Source organism: Lathamus discolor, chromosome 4 (assembly GCF_037157495.1).
Source record: "Lathamus discolor isolate bLatDis1 chromosome 4, bLatDis1.hap1, whole genome shotgun sequence".
Lineage (NCBI taxonomy): Eukaryota > Metazoa > Chordata > Aves > Psittaciformes > Psittacidae > Lathamus > Lathamus discolor.
In genome coordinates this window covers 109,364,367-109,382,877 of record NC_088887.1, presented here as the reverse complement: position 1 = coordinate 109,382,877, position 18,511 = coordinate 109,364,367, and the positions used below count along the sequence as shown (strand labels likewise).

The window sequence follows — 18,511 nt, the reverse complement described above, 5'->3', positions numbered from 1 at the left end:
AAACCAAAAACTGAACACAGCTTCACTTGTGGCATGTGACTAACCTTTTTGGATAAGTAAGATGCTACAATTCTGTTCTAAAGTATAGTAAAGTATTTGATAACTGACCTATACAATTCAATTTATTTTCTACTTCTAATAGAAACAGCACAGCACTGTGCCATTTTAGAAGGCATTGGTCACCAATGACAATAAAACCCCCAAAGTATAGGTTTGGAGAGGACAGCACTCCAAGATGAGAGCTAGCTGTGAGTTAAAAACTGCCTGATTATCTTCTTTCAAATCATCATAGGAATATAAGTTGGAAGAGTCCTGCTATTACAGTCACGTGACAACAAAATGTAGGTAGCTTTAGTAGGGAGCTCAATTGATTTATGAATTGGTCTGTGTGATATGGTTGCTTTACAGACCAGAAACAGACCTTAAGACCCAGGAAGTTTCTTCCAATCTTGTTTCCTCTAACAGTTTCTTTTACCACTTGTAAAGAGGAAACAGATCAGTTGTGCCAGAACAGCAAGCGATAGAAAAGAAGTCATAGTAAATATTTACATTATCTTCACTCATATTATCTTCAGCTGCAGGAAGAAGGAAACTTGACCTACTTTCCTGTGCACATAAAAACACTCCTTTAAGCTGCATGATGTACTTCATGGATGGTAAAACAGGCTAGAAACTTTGAGAACTTTCACAGCTCAGGAAATGTTTGTGCAGTCACAGAAGACATGGTCTTAGCTTATCTTTCAGGGTTTTCATTGCTTGTTGCAGTGAAAACAAACTTAATTTCAGCTTTTTTCAGAGAATTATGCTTCTTACTTCTGCCTCCAACTCCTCCAACCTTACAGCCAGATTTGACAAATTTTCAACTATGGAGCTGATCGAAAAAGTAAGAAGCAAAGCCTTTTTTAAAAGCTATCCTAGAACTGTCATCCTGATGGGAAAGAACTTGTGTATCACTGCACTAGGCACTGCATAATTAGAAACTGTCTTTTACTAAAAACATACTGTACACATTCAAACATAACGTGGTTAAGCAATTAAAGAATGAGAGAATGGTTTGGAAAGAGGAGAAACAGACACAAAAGTGGAGTGGCATCAGCTGCACAGATAGGAGCTTCGGGGGATAACAGAGTGAGAGGAGCTGAATAGAAGGAAAAAGGAAATTAGATGCAGGGCACAGCAAAACAAACTTACAGAGTAAACAGTTCCATTCTGTCCATAAAAATCACCCCAGAACTCAGATTCTTTTGAAAGATTATTTTTAGAGCACACACAATACTTCAAACTTCTTGTTGCAGTCCTGTTGCAGGCTGTAAATGCCCCAACAACAGAGTGAATAACAAGCACCAATGCTGGTTGCAGCAAGGGTACGGAACTGTGCCAATATTATCAGTATTTACTAGAAAGAGGCAGCTGTTACAGTGCCTTTGCACTTTTGCAATATCGAAGAACTTCCAATTTGTCACTGTCATGAAAAGCCATTAGAATGGCTTGTCCTCAGTAGCCAAACTAGAGCAACTTCAGGAAGAGTAAGGCTTTCATGGCTATTCCAGTGATGGGCACCCCTCAATCTGGAGCAAAAGAGCCTGCAACTGGCAGTCCATACCGGCCCTGCACTGAATAAATTCTTGCTTTTTTTCCCCCCACTCCTGTACTGCCATTCCTACTGTGATTACAAGTATCATCACTGTAATCAGGTATCTGATTACAGTGCTCCCCAAGAAATGAGAGGGAGGGAAGACACTGTTTTTGACAGCTTTAGTTTACTTTTGCAGTTCATCTACCCACCATTACGGGTAGCAGTATCTCCTCTGCAGACTACTCTCCGAAGCATCTTGGATCAATTTCTAGTACAAATATAAACCAGCCTCATTCCTACTCAGCTCATTTTCTTATAAGTACAAGCTACACGAAAAACACGTCAAAACTCCCAAACCCCAGTACTGGCTGGTTTAGCCAGGCAGAGTCATGAGGAAATCCTGGCAAAAGCTAAGGGAATCCAGGATTCTTGGTGCCATACTGTGACCAAATGAAGTCATTCCCTTTAAAGGCACTGATGCATATTAGACCATAATTTATGCCCTCAAGAGGACAATGTCTTAAGACATGCTCTTAGAATCCTCCTAAACTATGCTAACCCCTCCTAAGATATGCTATTAACATCTTTTTCTGAATCATTCTCAATACTACGTCCAAGACAGTCAGATTGCAGAAAGATGATATGTAGCAGAAGTACATTATATTGTTAAGAGAGATGCAGAGTTGAATTTATTCCTCTATCCTAATGAATATAAATCTAGACAAGAATATGAAATTGCAAAGGAATAGCCTTAATGGTGTGAATAAATTGCCACTCATTTAGTCAAAAGCTGCAATTAAGTACTGGAAATAAAAGAATTTGAACACAGGACACTGAAATATGAAGCAAAATATATTTGCTAAGATGCACATTACTGATTTACACAGCAATGTTACTGGTAGCTTGGCCTTTTGACCCTTCTGATGTTATTTCCCAGCTATTACAATTTAGCTTATAAGAACTTCATAAAACTTAACTACAGCTTTCATTTCAAATGAAAAAGAGACTTTACAGCTCATTTTAAGATCAACCTCAATATTTCAATAAAGAAATTCATGCATACAGGATGCCTATGACATGTTTTAGAATTGATGGTGCAAGAAGCGTGCAGGTGACAGCTGTTAAAAGCCTCACAGTCAGGTTCCAATGATCCTGTCAATCTCCTTAATTACTTAGGCATTTTTCTTCTCTGGTAGGTTTAAGGGCACCTGCTTCAGTCAGACATGCATGACAATGGTATTAGAGCCAGAGATCTGACTATGCAACACCAACATCACTGCTCTGTCACATTTCCTTAACTGAGATGTGGAACCTGTCTTTCCAGAAAAAACTAGAAAGTAAAGCTTACTCATAATACAGGTCAACAGGAAAGCACAGCAGAATTTGCAGAATTTTTTAAGTAGGTGAAGCCCAGCTGTGTAATGGGATATAAAAATCCAGAGGAAGACACAGCTCCCATATTGAACAACTTGTAGTTTACTTCGGAGATTTTCCTTCTCATCTTCTAATGAAGAAGTAAGAGGAAGAGGACAGATTCCCTCAAGGTTCTTTCCTTTCAGTGTTCTCCTGGATGTTCCCCACCAGGAAGAACACTGCTAGACTACCTTCGAATTCTCTGTTCTTCTGCTAAAATATTTAAGAGACAAGAGCTTCTTACAAGTTATCTCACACTCTGAAGACAGCCCTCTGCAGACAGTCAAAATGCAAATCTATGACTAATTTCCCACACACGTACCTCCCCCCCCCCCCCCCCCATAAGCTGAAATGAGCTCCCAAACAAATACCTCATCAATAACTTGTACTTCTACAGGAAAATGAAAGTAAGTTTTATACAGAAACCAAACATATTTTGAACTTCTGGAATTGAACCACCCTTTATACTAATTTTCAATTCACAATTAAAAGAAGTGGCACAGAAAGAATGCTGGAATCTTTTTGGTCAGTTTGTATCTCTAGGTACTACACACTGTGGCCAAAGCCAATATGAAGACTTAGGTACAGTTTGTCAAAACAGCCCTTAACCATCTACAATTTAAAATTATAATGTGCAGCCGCTTTGAAATGGTTGTGTTCTGCAGAGTTTCAACCAGTCCTAAAGAATGGGGTTCTTAGGAATCTGGTAAGCTGTTCAGAAAACAGCAAACTGTAGAACAACAATTCTTCTTCTTTCGTATTTCAGGTCACAGGGTGTGTTCAGGAATAAACAGAAAATGGACTCGTGGATCTGCTGCAGTTCCTTCTCTCTTATCCTTTTTCTGTCCTTAGAAGGTACCCATTTAAAAATATTTGCAAACCTAAATCATAGACTCACAGGGCTTGTCATCATCCCAAGCTTATGGTACCAGAAGCTAAACAGACTTAACCTCACAATATTTACTTTGATTCTAAGCACTAATCTACTTGCTACAGAGCTTACACACAAAGGAGTATATATAACTTCCATGTGCCCTAAGACTTGTGTGCAACAAAACTATTCACATCTTAAAAAAAAAATAAATTAAACATTTACCTTTTTCTGCAGTTGAAGAAATAGTAACTGGAAGAGAAAGAAAAAAGATACATGGTGAGTAAATGCATACTGAATCAAATGTTTGGCTAGAAGTGAGATACGAGACAGCTGTTTTGTTCCAAAGTGTACTTCAGGTGTTAGTAGAGCTTCCCTACCCCACACTGGGGTAAAACAGGAGTCAGTATTACCCTGGCCAGCCCTTGAGGCTTGATGAGTCAGTACTGGAGCTGAGGCAATTCAGTTCCCTGCTTAACCAAGTGAGCACACTTCTTCTCACAGACATTGATTAGATCTTAATTTATGCATGTTCCCCTTCATATACACACCTAGCAAAGTTTTCTGAGTCGAACAACTAAGCCAACAGGGGTACCACTGCAAAGCAGAAAATGAAATAAAACAAGTTCCTACAGAAGTCCCTGTGGAATTGTGTTACATGTAACCTACTTCCCTCCCAGAATTTTGCCACCGCATCCCTCTTCTCGTTACATGCTATTTTTGACTTTTTCCCTTGACCTGAATTCTTCAAGTATAGTTAAACTCTCTCCACTTCCTTATCTCCCACATCCTTATCTCCTTGTAACCCGACAGCAAATTGTGCTGTTCAAATCTACCTTGTATACTACCTGACTAGTAGTACATCCTCCTGTCCTCAGGCTTCTCCAGAACCTTCACACTTCATTCATCAGTTCAGGTAAGATGCTGAACAGAGATCTGCTTTACTTACTAGGTTGCTTTGTTCTTCCTTAGACACTGAATTCCTGAAGTTCAACAAGGAAAGGATCTTTTCTTGACTCTTCATCTTATACAGCAAATTCTGGTCACCAGCACAAGCTAAAGGTTAACAGGGCACATCTTGCCTACTGCAGTTCACATCACTCTATACTGTCTCTTCTCTCTCAGCTCTGACATTTCTACAGTCATTAGTCTGTGCGCCAGTTCAAGAGGTTTTTCCTGATGCACACAAGAGTCTTAAATCTGCAGGGCTTCAGTGTGCATTGCAGACTTCCTTCTGAAGGGTTACTTTGGTCACAGAGGTGGCGTGTGTCTCACCTAACTGCAGGTATCTATAGTAAAAGGGTCTGCAATTATGTTATGCAACTATGTCTCTTTTTCTAGTCAATAAGAGACATAATGAGAAAACATTTCAATGCATAGATGACCCCTTTTTCTTCAGATCTGTGGGCTTGGTGTTCTGCATTGCCTCCCCTCTTATCCTTATCCTTTTGCCCCTTCCTTAAAATATCCACTTGGTACCCTCTATCTGTCCATGGAAGCCTCTGTGAAGTTAACAGAAAAGGTTCCAGTCCCTTCCACCCAAAGGAGGGAGAAATTACTATTTAGACTAGAACAAGGCTAGCTTCAAACTAAAGGAGGTCAATCCTAAAGAACATCTTAATTTCACGTTAAGTATGCATACTTGCGTATCCTCCTCCCCTGTCTCTGTCTGCAACAGGGACACAATCTACACAGGAAAACAGACCTGAAGCACACAATTACCTACAAAGTATGCATGTAAATGTAAGACTAGGTCCTGTTGTGCCATGATAGTCTCAGCACTACTCCACTGCGTGCTACAGAAGTCACGCTATTTCTTTAAAGCAAATCCTGTGTTTGCTTGAAATTTTAATAATGCGTTATTTCTCCAGTTAACACATTTTCAGCTACACGAGGAGAAGATAAAATCATTAAAAAGGAGAAAATTAAACCAAGCTTGCTGAGGAGGGTTGTTTGCTTAGCTTCAAAAACAGAAAAAAAATCCTAAAAGTACTTCAAATGAAGCTTACTCTTTGGCTCCTCTTATATCTTAAGTAAACACCTTTGCACACAGCCGGACAAATATCTATATCCCTGGACAAGGAACAGAAGAAAGTTCTTAATTATCCTCTAATGGGAGAACATTGTTATCTGTAAAAGTACAGGAAATTTTTGTATGTAATTCTGACTAAAGCACTCCATAATCTGTAACCTTACTTCTGCTCTAGGCACAAAACAAAATTGAGCCAATTTTCATGTTTGAAGACTCAAAATAATAAACAGTCTTTACACACACGGGAAATAAAAAAGCTTAAGATGCTATCAGCTGTGAGACTTCATCAAAAAGATCCCTAAATAAGCCTCGTAAAAATTAATTAAAGATTCACAGCACCAGGAAGATAATTTTCTCTTTCCTACCTTGGTCCCGTGGGTCAGAATGCAGTTATTAGATTGTGCAGAACAATTTTAGTTTGGCAAACTCCTGTGTTTTGAGGTAAAAGCCAATACTGAAATGCTTGTGATTTTCATGCTGTCTTATCCTCAAATGAAATAAAAATAAAAGATGACCAGTTCTACTGCCTCAGAAGTTCACGCAAGTGTTTCTCTTTCTTTCACTGTTGTTATTCCCGCTGTCAGACAGATGAAATAAACAGCAATCCTATTATACTTGAGTCCAAATTCACTCAGCAAATGGCAAAGCAACAGTTTTACAGGATCTTCACACCACCAGGCAAAGCCTTCTATTGAGTTAATATTTAACCTTTACATAAAACAGACCTTTATTTGCTAGGCTGGCAGTGTAACAAGCAGCTTTACACCATCAGGAAATCGATTCTAGCTTTTGAACTCTAGTACAGGAAAAAAAAAAGAGCCAAACGAAAACCAACAAACCAACCAACAAATCACAGAGCAAGCACATTGTGGCCCATCATCCCTGGCCTGTAGTTTAAATTACCAGCTTAGCTCTCTACTGCTTGTAACCACTTACCATCAACAACTGGTTACAAGCCACCAGCTTTCACTAAATTAGTACCACTTTCAGTTTAAATGCTTCTAAAACACGGGGGGTGGGGTGAGATGCAGGGAAAAAGCAGCACTGCCTTTTTGCTTACTGATTTTTCTTTTTTTAAACAAAATAAAGCACTGCACATGATTTATATGTTAACCTAAGGATGCTACAGCTATACACTAGATGCATCAGCACAAGTTAGTGCGTTCAGCACTGCAGTCAACACAAAACTGTCAATATTTCAGAAACTTATTGGTTTTTGGTTTTTTTTTTGGGTTTTTTTTAGAATTTAAAAATATATCCCCATGTCAGTCTATTGCTCAACTTCAAAAGGAAATGTAAAAGCAAATATATTTTTAGGATTGGCTTTTTAATATTAAGTTTCTGGTTTCTTGAGAACTTACTATGAAGTTCTAGCAAGATATTGCTACGGAAGGATAAAAATATGACTGGACAGTGAAAGCTGCAGTTCATTTCATTACAAAGAGCCCAGAAGTAGGCACTTGTGCTCATGCACGGCGAATTTCCGCTAAGGCCTCATAATTCCAAAGGATTCAACATCTCTGTATTACAGCACCAAGCAAATTGAACGAAGTGAAGGAGTCCTATCTGTCTGACTGCAGCGCAGAGCTTACCTTGGCTACCTCAGGATTTGATTTGCCCTTTGGGGTCAAAACACACAAAACTAAGTACATACTTTCTATAGAATACTACCTCCAAAACACATGATACAAACTTTTATTAGGCTGGATTCAAATGTACTTTTTAACTTGGACTGCTCAGAGGACAAGGAAAACTTCCAGGTTTGACTTTGAAAGAGGAAAAAGTTATCTTAGTTTTGATTTAGACACCCAGCATCATCCTTGGCAAAGGATTTTTCCTTCATAACCCCAGTTGCTCATTACACCTTTTTCTAGATACTCTTCCTTACATTGTTGTCCCTTATCTTTCATCTCACCTATGTCACAAGAATGAAAGAGGCGGAAGCCTACAGATTATCACAGGAAACAATCCTGCAGCTATAGGGACATCATTAGTTGCATAACAAATGGGACTGGGGAGAAAACAGCATTTGTTGGAAGCATTCCTCTTGGAGTACAAACTGAGGGAGCTGCAGATTTCACAAAGCTTTGGAGAATTTTTTAAGCTGCTTCAGGAAAACCTGCAAGAACATCTTGGAAGAACAAGTATGTTTATGAAGCTGATTTGCCTTCAGTTTCAGGCTTATCTTCAGGATTGCTATGAAGTGTTAAAGCACCTTCCAAATGACTGCATAATAGGAAACCCCCCAAATCTCTCTAATCTGAGGCAAAGAGGTGCAACAATCTGCCAAGACCTTGCAAGAGGCGTGTTAAAGAATGACACATTCGCCTTCAGCCGTCAGAGGAAGGAACCTCACTGCTCTACAAAACCCACACATCTCCTTACTCCCCTAAAAGGCATATTCCAATTAAAGTCATATCTGCTCCTTGCAGAGCAAGAAATTCAATGGCAACTAATGCAGAAGCATATAAAAGGGAAGAACTGATCTTGTTACTGATCTGCTATGTTTATTTCTGCCTGCGCCCTCCCACAATGGCTCCTAGCAGGAGTATTACAGCCTTTCCATGTAATACTGCGTATTACAGCCTTTCCATGAATCTCAAGGGTAACATTCACATTTTGGCTGACATTCATCTTGGGTGGGAAGAATGATAAATGTGCAATTGCATCCCTTCACCAGATGTACAGCCTTAACTTTTCTTAGTTTTTAAGGAAAGGGGTTAAAATACATTTATACACGCATACACACAAACACACTTCTAGAAGATTGGACAGAGCCTTGGGTGACACGGTTTAGTGTGAGATGTCCCTGCCCATGGCAGGGGGGTTGGAACTAGATGATCTTAAGGTCCTTTCCAACCCTAACTATTCTATGGTTCCAAGTTACCTGTACAGAAACTCAACAGAAACTCCTCACAGGAATTTCTGCAAAGCCAAGCACTACGGACATTATCCAAAGTATTTAATTTGCTGAGAATGGCATTTAGTTGAAAGTATAACAGATTTATGGTAACATAATTCCCATTTGCAAATGCAGACCTTAATCACTCTCAAGAATATGGTAGAAACATTACTTAGTGACACAAGTGGGGCAGACAATGAGTGAATTTCCTTGAACAAATACTCATTTGGCTTCTGTTACAGGGCAGTGACAGAACATGAAGACCTTAGCACCTCTCCAATGTTCTCTAGCAGCTGTAATTCTGTCACCTTTCCACACTGAGCAATTTCTTATTTCCTGACTGGCAGGCACCCACTAGGTGCTTTCCTCCCTAAGCAGCAGGGAGTTGTTTTTAGACAAATGAGTCAAGATGACTGAGCTGACAGTATCACGTAGCCGAAAGCCAATGCAGGAAGATGCTGCCAGATTCCTGACAAAAGGCTACAGGGACTCAGGAATGGCACACAACTTGCCACCAGCTGGAATCAATGCCCTCTGCAGAAATTTGAGCCATATGAACCTAGAATTGTTTCATCTTCATATGCTGCTAGACTGTTGGATTTTTTTTTACTCCAGATCTCCAAGAATATGACACAGGCTTCCCCCAGTGCACTGCCAGGTAGTTCAGAAAGTAATGCTGTATAGAACAGTAAGGCAGGAGAGGTGGCTCCTTCATGCCATACGCATGAAGAAACTCCCATTGCCACAGTGTGCTCCAGTGGCAGCAGTGCCTGGGGCTTCTGTACACCATGGGTGCACCACTGCCCAGGCCTGACACAGTGCTTGTCTCAAAGGCACAACTGGTGGACAACTACTGCTGCAGCGGGGTATGAAGATACCCCTCCCACTCATGTGCCTACTCCCCTGTGGCAGACAAACACAGCAAAGAAAGCACGGCTTCCCAGAAACTCCAGGTCAGGTTTCAGCTACCGATGAAGGCAAGTTTGTGCGACTACAAACAGCAGGGAATTACACTGATGAAAGGTGAATGGCCTCTCACTGTCCAGGGTTAGGGAAAAGAAACCCTGCCAGGGCCATGGACGGCTTAAAGTAGTGCAGCTGTTTGCACAAACACACACATGTGGTGCACAGCAACACCACTGGAGTGAGCTACTTTGCGACTTCAAGGGATCACAAGATGATGCCTTCAAAGACACTGCAGGGAATGGAAGCGGGGAGAAATCTGGGTTGGAGGAAAAAGGAGGAAGAACATGCAGTTAGGGAAGAGAGACCTTGCTGCACAGGGGATGCTCTATTGTTTATGGCCATCAGATTTTTCTGTGCTCATGATTGCCATGCCCATTGCTACAGGACCCAAAAAAACATTATCACAGGGAAGGGCAAAATGAATTAATATTCCAAATAAGGCAGTTCAAGCTGCACCGCAGACCTTTTTTTGTTATCAGCCATCATTACTATTTGTTGTATGGTTAAAACAACGTTAATGCAATTCAACTAAAACAAGTAATTTAGAGCAACCAGATGCTTGTTGCCCAAAACACATGCTCTTATCACAATAATAAAAAAGCTTTTCATTTAACCAAGGTCTTTTCAACCTCAGTGCAGACAGTACATGCATAAATACAAACAGGGCTGCAGCAGAAATTAGCATAATCAATGCAAGATACTCCTTGGGTAGTGCATTACATTTAGCAATGAGTTAAGCTATGACAACTGAAAAGATTTCTGTCATATATTCTGGGAACAGCAAATTCTGTGCTATCACTTCCACAGTTCAAAACCACAGCTATGAAGGCATCTGACTTCTGGAGCCCACAAAATCCTACAGACTGCTCCTTACCTATGCACCTACAAAATACTCTTGAAGGTTATAACAATGGTCTCCTAATGGTCTTTTCACTGAGGGTGACTGCAAGCTTTAAATGATTTCAAACCTGACAGTTACACTTGGATAGCATGCAGAAGGAAGTATTGCTAGGTCTAAACTTCAGTCTCACACTTGTGTTTGCACTAAGAACCCCAATGTATTAAGAGATGCATCAGCTCAAACAACTAAAGGCTTTTTCTACATGTGATGTTAGTGTTCAGCTGCAGCAGCGTACCAGGTTTGGTGCCCCTGAAAAGCCCTATTCCTTGATAATTACTATTCACTTTCAATTTACCGTAACTGCTCAAAGAAACCTAACGTAACTTGATTTTCTTAAGCTACTTAATCACTATTGCCACTGCTCATTCTCTATTTGCATTTTGATGGATTTTAAACCCTAGCACTACTTCTACATGCTTTCCTTAACTGCTTACTCAAATTATTGTACTTTCTTCATTCAGCTCTTTTCCCCAAAAATTCTACTTTATCATAACAATAACAGCTTTATCACTCAGTAGTTTGGAAGTGCCGCACATAAATTGTTCCCAATATTGCCTTTAAGCTATGAGACACAGCCAAAAGAAAGCCTGGTTTCTTCTTAAAAGACAAAGAGAGCTCTTACTTGCACGAGTCAGTGAGCTGTGTTCCTCTGGCACATCGAGGAATAGGAAAAAACAGAATGGGCAGAAAGGCGTGGAAACTCTGAAGCATCTGAGTGGAGCTAGCTTATGTCCACATCAGTAATTAATTACATTTACATATGAAGGAGTATTTATACTCAGGCTGGCCAGATCAAGCTCAGAGTAACACTCTATTCAAGTATCTGGATATGTGAACGGATATGTGAAAGGTCTTTTTGTGTTAGGAGTAACTCCAGTGTTTCTGTAGTTGACGCTGCTAGGACACTTGCAAGAGGTAGGAGAGACAAACAGGATAATCTGCTGGTGTTGACAGAGTGCTAGCGTCAACAGAGTGCTAGTGTCAAACGTTGTATGAGCTGTCTTATACATACTGCACAAGATTAGGTGTTCTGTAGGTAATACTAGAAACCATGAATATATTTAAAATCAAACCAAAACAAACAACCCCCCCAAACAAAAACCAACATACAACCATTCTCATAACAGATTTTTCCCAGGTAATTTAGGACTCAGTATTTCTTTTTGGAAAAAAAACCAAACCCAAACAAAGAAAAGAAAACCAAACCTCTCAAAAAAACACTCTTCACTAACATGCAGTTGTGACTACCAGTCAACACCTGGCTTGAATATTAAGGTCACTTAAAGCTGAGTGTCTTATGGCTCAGAAATTTACCAGTAAATCCATTTACTTCTACTCCAGACAGATGAAACTAGAGCAATAGTCCTTATCTGGCTATTCTACACAGCTGTGAGGGGTGATGTCAGGAGAGTAGAGGTGTCAGTTCATGGAGAACAGAAATTCCAGATAGCTGCTGTGACCTGCAGACATAAACCATCCACAGTGGTGAGAACCATCAGCACAGTCAGGATCCACAATGTTAACCAGACATCCTTCTTTGCACTTGGCTTCAGACTCTTCCAAAACCAGTTGTCTCCTTACTTACTTACTGGCTGTACTTGCAACAAATGTTTCCTCAAATATTAGGATAAAATCTCCTTGCAAAACTTTATGGATAAAAATTACCTTGTAAATCTCATTATAAAGTATTAGGCACTCTGTTTCCTCAGAGAAGGATTCTGCTGCTGCCAAGTTCATTGGGTAATGGGAGAAATCAAATTGCTCAGCACGCTGACCAATGACCTAATGCCTGAGAGGAGGAGTCCTCAAAGAAGTTTTAAGTTCAATTCTTTTGTATCCATTGGACAGGTTTGATTGTTATTTGCCACCTGAAATTAACTATGGAACTACCTATGAGAAGTGCGAATTTTCTGCCAGCAACACATAAACAACATAGCAGCCAGTAATGCAATTTACATGAACTCCCATCAAAACATTAGTAAACCAAGCTTTTGAATAGGGTCCTTTAAGAAAAAGTTTTGTTTTGGAAAACATGCCATTTAATAACATGGCTGTTAGTCACAGGGAAGATTCTGGGTGGGGAATTCATGTCTGAAACATACTGGACTCATACATATTAAAAATTCAATACTTTATTATTTTTAGTACTAAAATATTTATAGAATAAATAAAGCTTCAGAGACTTCTCATGGTTATTTAGAGAATCTGTCCATACACGGCTCATCAAGTTGGTTGATAATAAATGCTGCCATATTTTGATGCTGGAGGTTTTGCTGCTGGCTCTTCTTGCAACACAAAATGTCACTCATTAAACCTTACCTGGACTGAAACATCTTGGAACAAACCTTGACTGTAGCTAAAGCTACTCCTCTGGTTTCTTTGCAAAAAGGAAGAAATATCAGTGACTCCTCAGGAACACAATAAAAGTGTGCTGCAGAGAGGAAAAGCCATCAGGGATAACAGGACATGAAGTTTTGGCTAGAGGGCAAGATCAAAAGAAGATGTTTTTGTTGCACCAGGTCTCATTTAACTACCAGAACACTTCGGAACATGAAAAAGTAACAGCACAAAAAACTGCATGAGCCACTGCAAAGGGATTTTTTGATACACCAGAAGATCTATACCAAAACTTACAAACTACTTCAGAGTACTCAGAGAGGCAAGCACGGCCTATCTTTCATATAGCTCTCTTTCAGTAAATATTGCTTCCAATAAATAAATAAAACCCTCAAAGCGCACCTGCCTGCTGCCAGTCCACCCCATATTCTTGGAAACCATTAACTCAGGACTCTGCAAAAAGGTCACGTGAAATACTATAAATCCTAATGCAACCTGTGCCAAGGGAAGAAACAGTGCTGCCTATTATATCCCAGAGATGCACTAGGGCTTCCATGGCAAAGCACTAGATGTATGTAACGCAGCAGGACTGGCAAACTGCCCAGCAATAAATGAGTGGAGTTTGATGCATGCATGACACCTAACTAAAAGAAGAAACTCTTGCTGTCATCTTCATAGGATATCACACATCATAATACAGTTGCAAGAATATCTGCGTTTGCAGAGTGTGGTCACTGGTGGGAAATAATGTTTGTGAAGAACAACAAATTACTACCACTGGTTTAACATGCAAGTCAGGAACCACACTGAGTTATGTAAAGTTAGATCAGGCAACTGACTACTTTTAAACACCTGGGATCACGTGCAGGCTGACTCAAACCATTAGACCTGCTGCCTCACAAGAAGCTACACAGAAACATAAACTGGGATGGGAACAGGAGTTGCAATCACTTGCCTAAAGACTCCAGAGAAGGCATGCAGCAAGAGGAGAGCACTGTCACACAGTAGGAAATGAGACTACCACAAAACCAGGCAGCTGAGGCATGGCAGCACCTGATGCCCTGGGTATAACCAACAGCTTTCCTAGACCGTCCTTTCTGCTCATAAACAGATCCTTGTCTCCAGTACTGATGGCTCCTTGGCAATAGTGTTTCCCAAGTGGCTCTGCAGGTGTGGGAAGCAAGGAGAAACATAGGATATTTACAAGTTTGAGAATGTTACGCTGCACAAAATGGAAAATGACTGAATCTAGTGCTCAATGGCTTTTAAGCTTCCCTTTGTCTAAATTCGTAATTTGTTTAAACTATAAAAAGTTCAGCCCTACCCTTTGCACTAGTTGCTGCTTTAGCTTTATCTCAGCATGTATCTACTCTGCAACACAGCAAGTAATAACTCGGTATGTGATTATTAGGCTGAACTTAAGCTTTTAAAAAAATGTAATTATTTTTTAAGACCAACAGTATGAATCATAAGGAGCAGTAGATTAAACTGACAAAAATAAACACACACAAAACATCCCCACAAAAATCCTACGCACAATTTGCATCCTTGTCCAGATACTGTAAACAAAGACCTGCATGTTATTGACACAGGATTTTTCAAAACACAACAGAAACCATGTTTTGCTCTGTTTTGAGCTCCTTTGCAATGTTCAGGTAAATCACAAACCCATAGACATGGAAACCTTCAGGTACCATCGATCCCAGCGTCGTGAAAATATACTTCATTTAACTGTTTTTTTTTTTAATCCAGGCATCACAAACCTAAAAGCAATGACTACTTGTCAAGAAGAATGGCACAATAACAGGTTTTCTGCTTTCACACTATGACAAGGCAATAGCTGAGGCACTCAACATAAGTTTTAAGTCAATCACAAACAACTGCAAACCAACTTACAAAAACCTGTCTCTTGAAACAAATTATGTCTGTTCCTCATCAGGCTACTTAGACTTAGTGTAAGTTTTGTTTCATTCTCTCTGCAGACGCTGCTTGCTTAATTCCAGATGAATTATGACTTTCATCTCTATTTTTTTTGTCCCAAATAGGCTAAAAAACCCAAACCCCTACAAAACCAACTACCCCCAACCCCACCCCCAAACACAGCTACCTCCCTGATCTCTTTGTAAATCATATGATTAAAATGGTTCTGTGCTTCCCATTTAAGACAATGCTGCACCATATATAGCAGAGAGAGCGCAGCAGAAACTGCAAAAGCAAAACATGCTGTTCTTGTGATCTAGTTCTCTTCAACTATCTTGTAAGACAGTTCTAATAGTCGCCAGGGAACTTTGAATAAGGAACTGATGAGGCATTTGGTCTTTCAAAAAAAGGAAAAAAGCAGAGGCTTGAAATGCTGCAGAGGAGGAACTTGATTTTTTGCACAGATAAGAGAAGACAGTCAAAGGTTATGTAGGAGGCACTCCAGTGAGGATGGGTGTGAGGAGCAGGAGGGAAAGTCTAGCATTTTTCTCTTGACCCAGGACAGGAGGGGTTAAGCATATCCCACAGAAAACAATTTAGTGACAGCAGGAGAGAATATTGAGGAAGTAGCTAAAAGAACAAATGTGTTTGTTGCAGTCGAATTGTCCCTTTTATACCTGATTCACCTTGGTGGAGATTCAGCTCACAAAGTGGCCTGTGGTTACTTCTCAAATGCTTCTATTAAATTTCACCCATACTAATGACAGAAAAACACATACTCCTGTCCTGTTACAGGAAGAACATCTACTGGGTGGGGAGGTGTTAATGACTGAGTTGAAAACTCCATAAAGGCTTTTTTCAGGAAACTCAGGCACCTATGATTTGCAACACTGGTAAGGAACACACATGTTAAACCAGCATAAACTCTTACCAGTTGTAGGAAACTGTTGAACAAAAAGAGCAGGATAAAAACTGACATATTGAATGGGTGAAAAATGAACACCATGAACCCTCAGCATTTACAAGCACAATTTCAGACACACAACTAGGATTTTTTTCTACTCCTGTTTTTCCATCACAGGCAATCTCACATTCCAGAAATAAAAGCTTTTACAGTGCCATCCAAAGTGTTTCACAGTTGTATGAGAACTCAGCTCAGATACACATCTTTGTAACACCATGAATTCTTTGCTTATGGAAAGCATGTCTACATTAATTCATAGAAATATGAGCTAATAGACAACAAAGTTTAAATTTCAGCAGACAGCAGAACCTGAGGTTTACGGTACGCAGAGGGTCAAGGACCTCAAAGTAATGCCTACTGAAAACATACACTTGAGATTCTAGTCCTCATATCCATAGTGTCTTGCAGGAAAACGGGGAGATAAGTAAGCAGTGAAGTTAACAAAATCCCTGACTAAAAATGAAAGTCACTTTTTAGTTCTAACTCTAAAGGCATATAGAGAGCTCCTACTGTTGTTACCAGAGAAAAATTAGAGATGAGTTATTTTTCATAACCTTAAATACTCATACTATCCAAGCCCTTTCAAACCAGGAACAAAAGCTTTACAGACCACATCTAAAAGGTGATCAGAAAGTGCTGCAGCAACATGTGACCACAGCTACAAGAAAAAAAAAAGAGTAACACCACAGGGAGAGCTCCTGCTTCGGCTCAGATACTTGCTTAGCTCTGGGCTTCCCCTGAGCCCTTTCCCCTACCCCAAAGCCATCCTGCCCAGGGACCAATTTCAGTCAAGTTTTGAAGCTTCGTGTAGATTTCACACTAAATACGTATGAGTAAGTTTCACCAAAGCTGCTGGATGGTTAGAAGAGACAAGCCCATACCCCCTGTTAGGAATGTTCTGAGCAGAGGCACTAATTTTCTGCCTGGCCCCCTGGCAAGCTGAGCAGCACCAGACTGGCCACTGTACCACACTTCTTTTGACCAGATGGAACTAGAGATTGAGGAAGGATGCAACCACTGCAGAGCTGTCAGGAATGGTTTAGCAAATACAGGGGAAAACTGATGATGGAGGGCTAGGGATGGGTGGGCAATGCATATAGAGGGCTGGGAAGGAGAAGAGGGATGGATTCCTTCCACTGACAACTCCCCAGGAAACCAGGCTGACTAGTTCTGTGGCTCTTCGAACCATTCTTTCATTAGAAGGCTGCCAAGAGAGCAGATGTCATGCCATATAAGGGGCACATGCCCACCCGTCCTCATAAATCAAGATGATCAATACAGCACAAAGCACCTTGTAAGAACATAATCTTTCTGCTCGAACTGAGCGTCTAGTTTTCCAATACATTTGTATTCAGTTTGAGCACTTTTAACAGGAATTCTACTTATAATAACAGAAAGGTTCTTATTTAAGATGAGCTGAGAAACTGCAGCACAACTAAGTGCACCCGAAGCAGGTCCATTTCTTTATTTGGAAGTTCAGAAGAGGCACGTAGTTAACTGTGACTAATGATCTAACTTGTTTAATTTGCTCTTCCTTTTCTTGAAAGGTAACCTTTTCCTATGGGAATGCTTTTAGCACGCTTAACATGCAAATGTTGTACTTCAGTGCTGATACTTCAGCTTTTTCTGTAGTTTGAAATCAGAAGTTACTTGACACAGTGCTGTTAATATCACCTTGCCATTGCTTGATAGCTACTACATAAGAAATCTCTACTGGAAGTGTTTATGGAGGAAGCAGATGGAATTACCTTCTGTTTATGCAACACTCTTCAAATTGGAACATTACAACAGATCACCATGTGCTTCTCATGTGGACTGTGCTTAGGGGAAATCACAGCTATCTCCCTACTGACAAGAGCTACTGCAGCCTCCTGGAACAGGAGTAACTCAAGTCTGTACTGGTTAACACAAAGTTACATATTCTAAATTACATACTACATCGTTTGCCAGGATTTTAAACACGTTAGACATGATTAAAAAAAGCAAACCTTTCTGTAAATAGATGCTATGAAAAGAACTGGTTACTCCCTTAGCCTTCAAAATCATGTTTTTCCTTACTTCGTGGAGTTTGGGACATGAAAACATTCATACATTTACAAGACCAGCAAATCCATAAACCAAGCCATTCTCCTTACAACTCTCAGCCCAGGAGAAAAGCCAGGATGGTGCTTTTCAGAACATACAGTTCTTCCTACAGAAATAAAACCTTAACCTGAACACTTAAAAAAAAAAAAAAAAAACCCCAAAAAAACCAGCCAATAGATCCTATAGCTACAATCTGCAGACAACTCAGCCAAAGTTACCTCCTCTTTTTCTCAGTGCAGGCTGCACTACCAGTGTTTTAGCAAAAGGGCTGCCTGCAGGAAATAGGCTGGCTTTACCAGCGAACTCCTATGACTTGTGTCTAAACAGTGTCTTCTGACCAGCCTCTAGCCAGTCTGTATTGTAGCCCATCACCTACGAGAATGTTTGGGATAGGCAACAAGATACAAGTCAGCCATAAGTGAAAACAAACCATGAGAGAAGCACTCAACTCTTTCTGGGCTTCTGAGGGATGTGCTAAGCAGATACAATCAGTCCAATTCACTAACAGCATAATACAGCCATTGTTTACAAAGGCAATGTTAAA

At 40.2% G+C, this 18,511-nt stretch overlaps 1 protein-coding gene across 6 annotated transcripts in view; it reads right to left on the bottom strand.

Annotated features, from left to right (window-relative positions):
* The window catches only part of ZDHHC20 (zinc finger DHHC-type palmitoyltransferase 20), a 47,001-nt gene that overhangs the window by 24,342 nt on the left and 4,148 nt on the right, over positions 1-18,511 (bottom strand). For 5 of the 6 annotated variants that reach the window (XM_065678551.1, XM_065678548.1, XM_065678549.1 and 2 more), the window contains exon 2: positions 4,086-4,112. Coding sequence is in view for 3 of the 6 variants with exons in the window: in XM_065678548.1 (XP_065534620.1) it covers positions 4,086-4,112 (27 nt within the window). In the remaining 3 variants the exon portion in view is untranslated. Of the gene's footprint in view, positions 1-4,085; positions 4,113-6,257; positions 6,277-18,511 lie in introns of those variants that run through there. The other variant, XM_065678550.1, reaches the window with a different exon arrangement.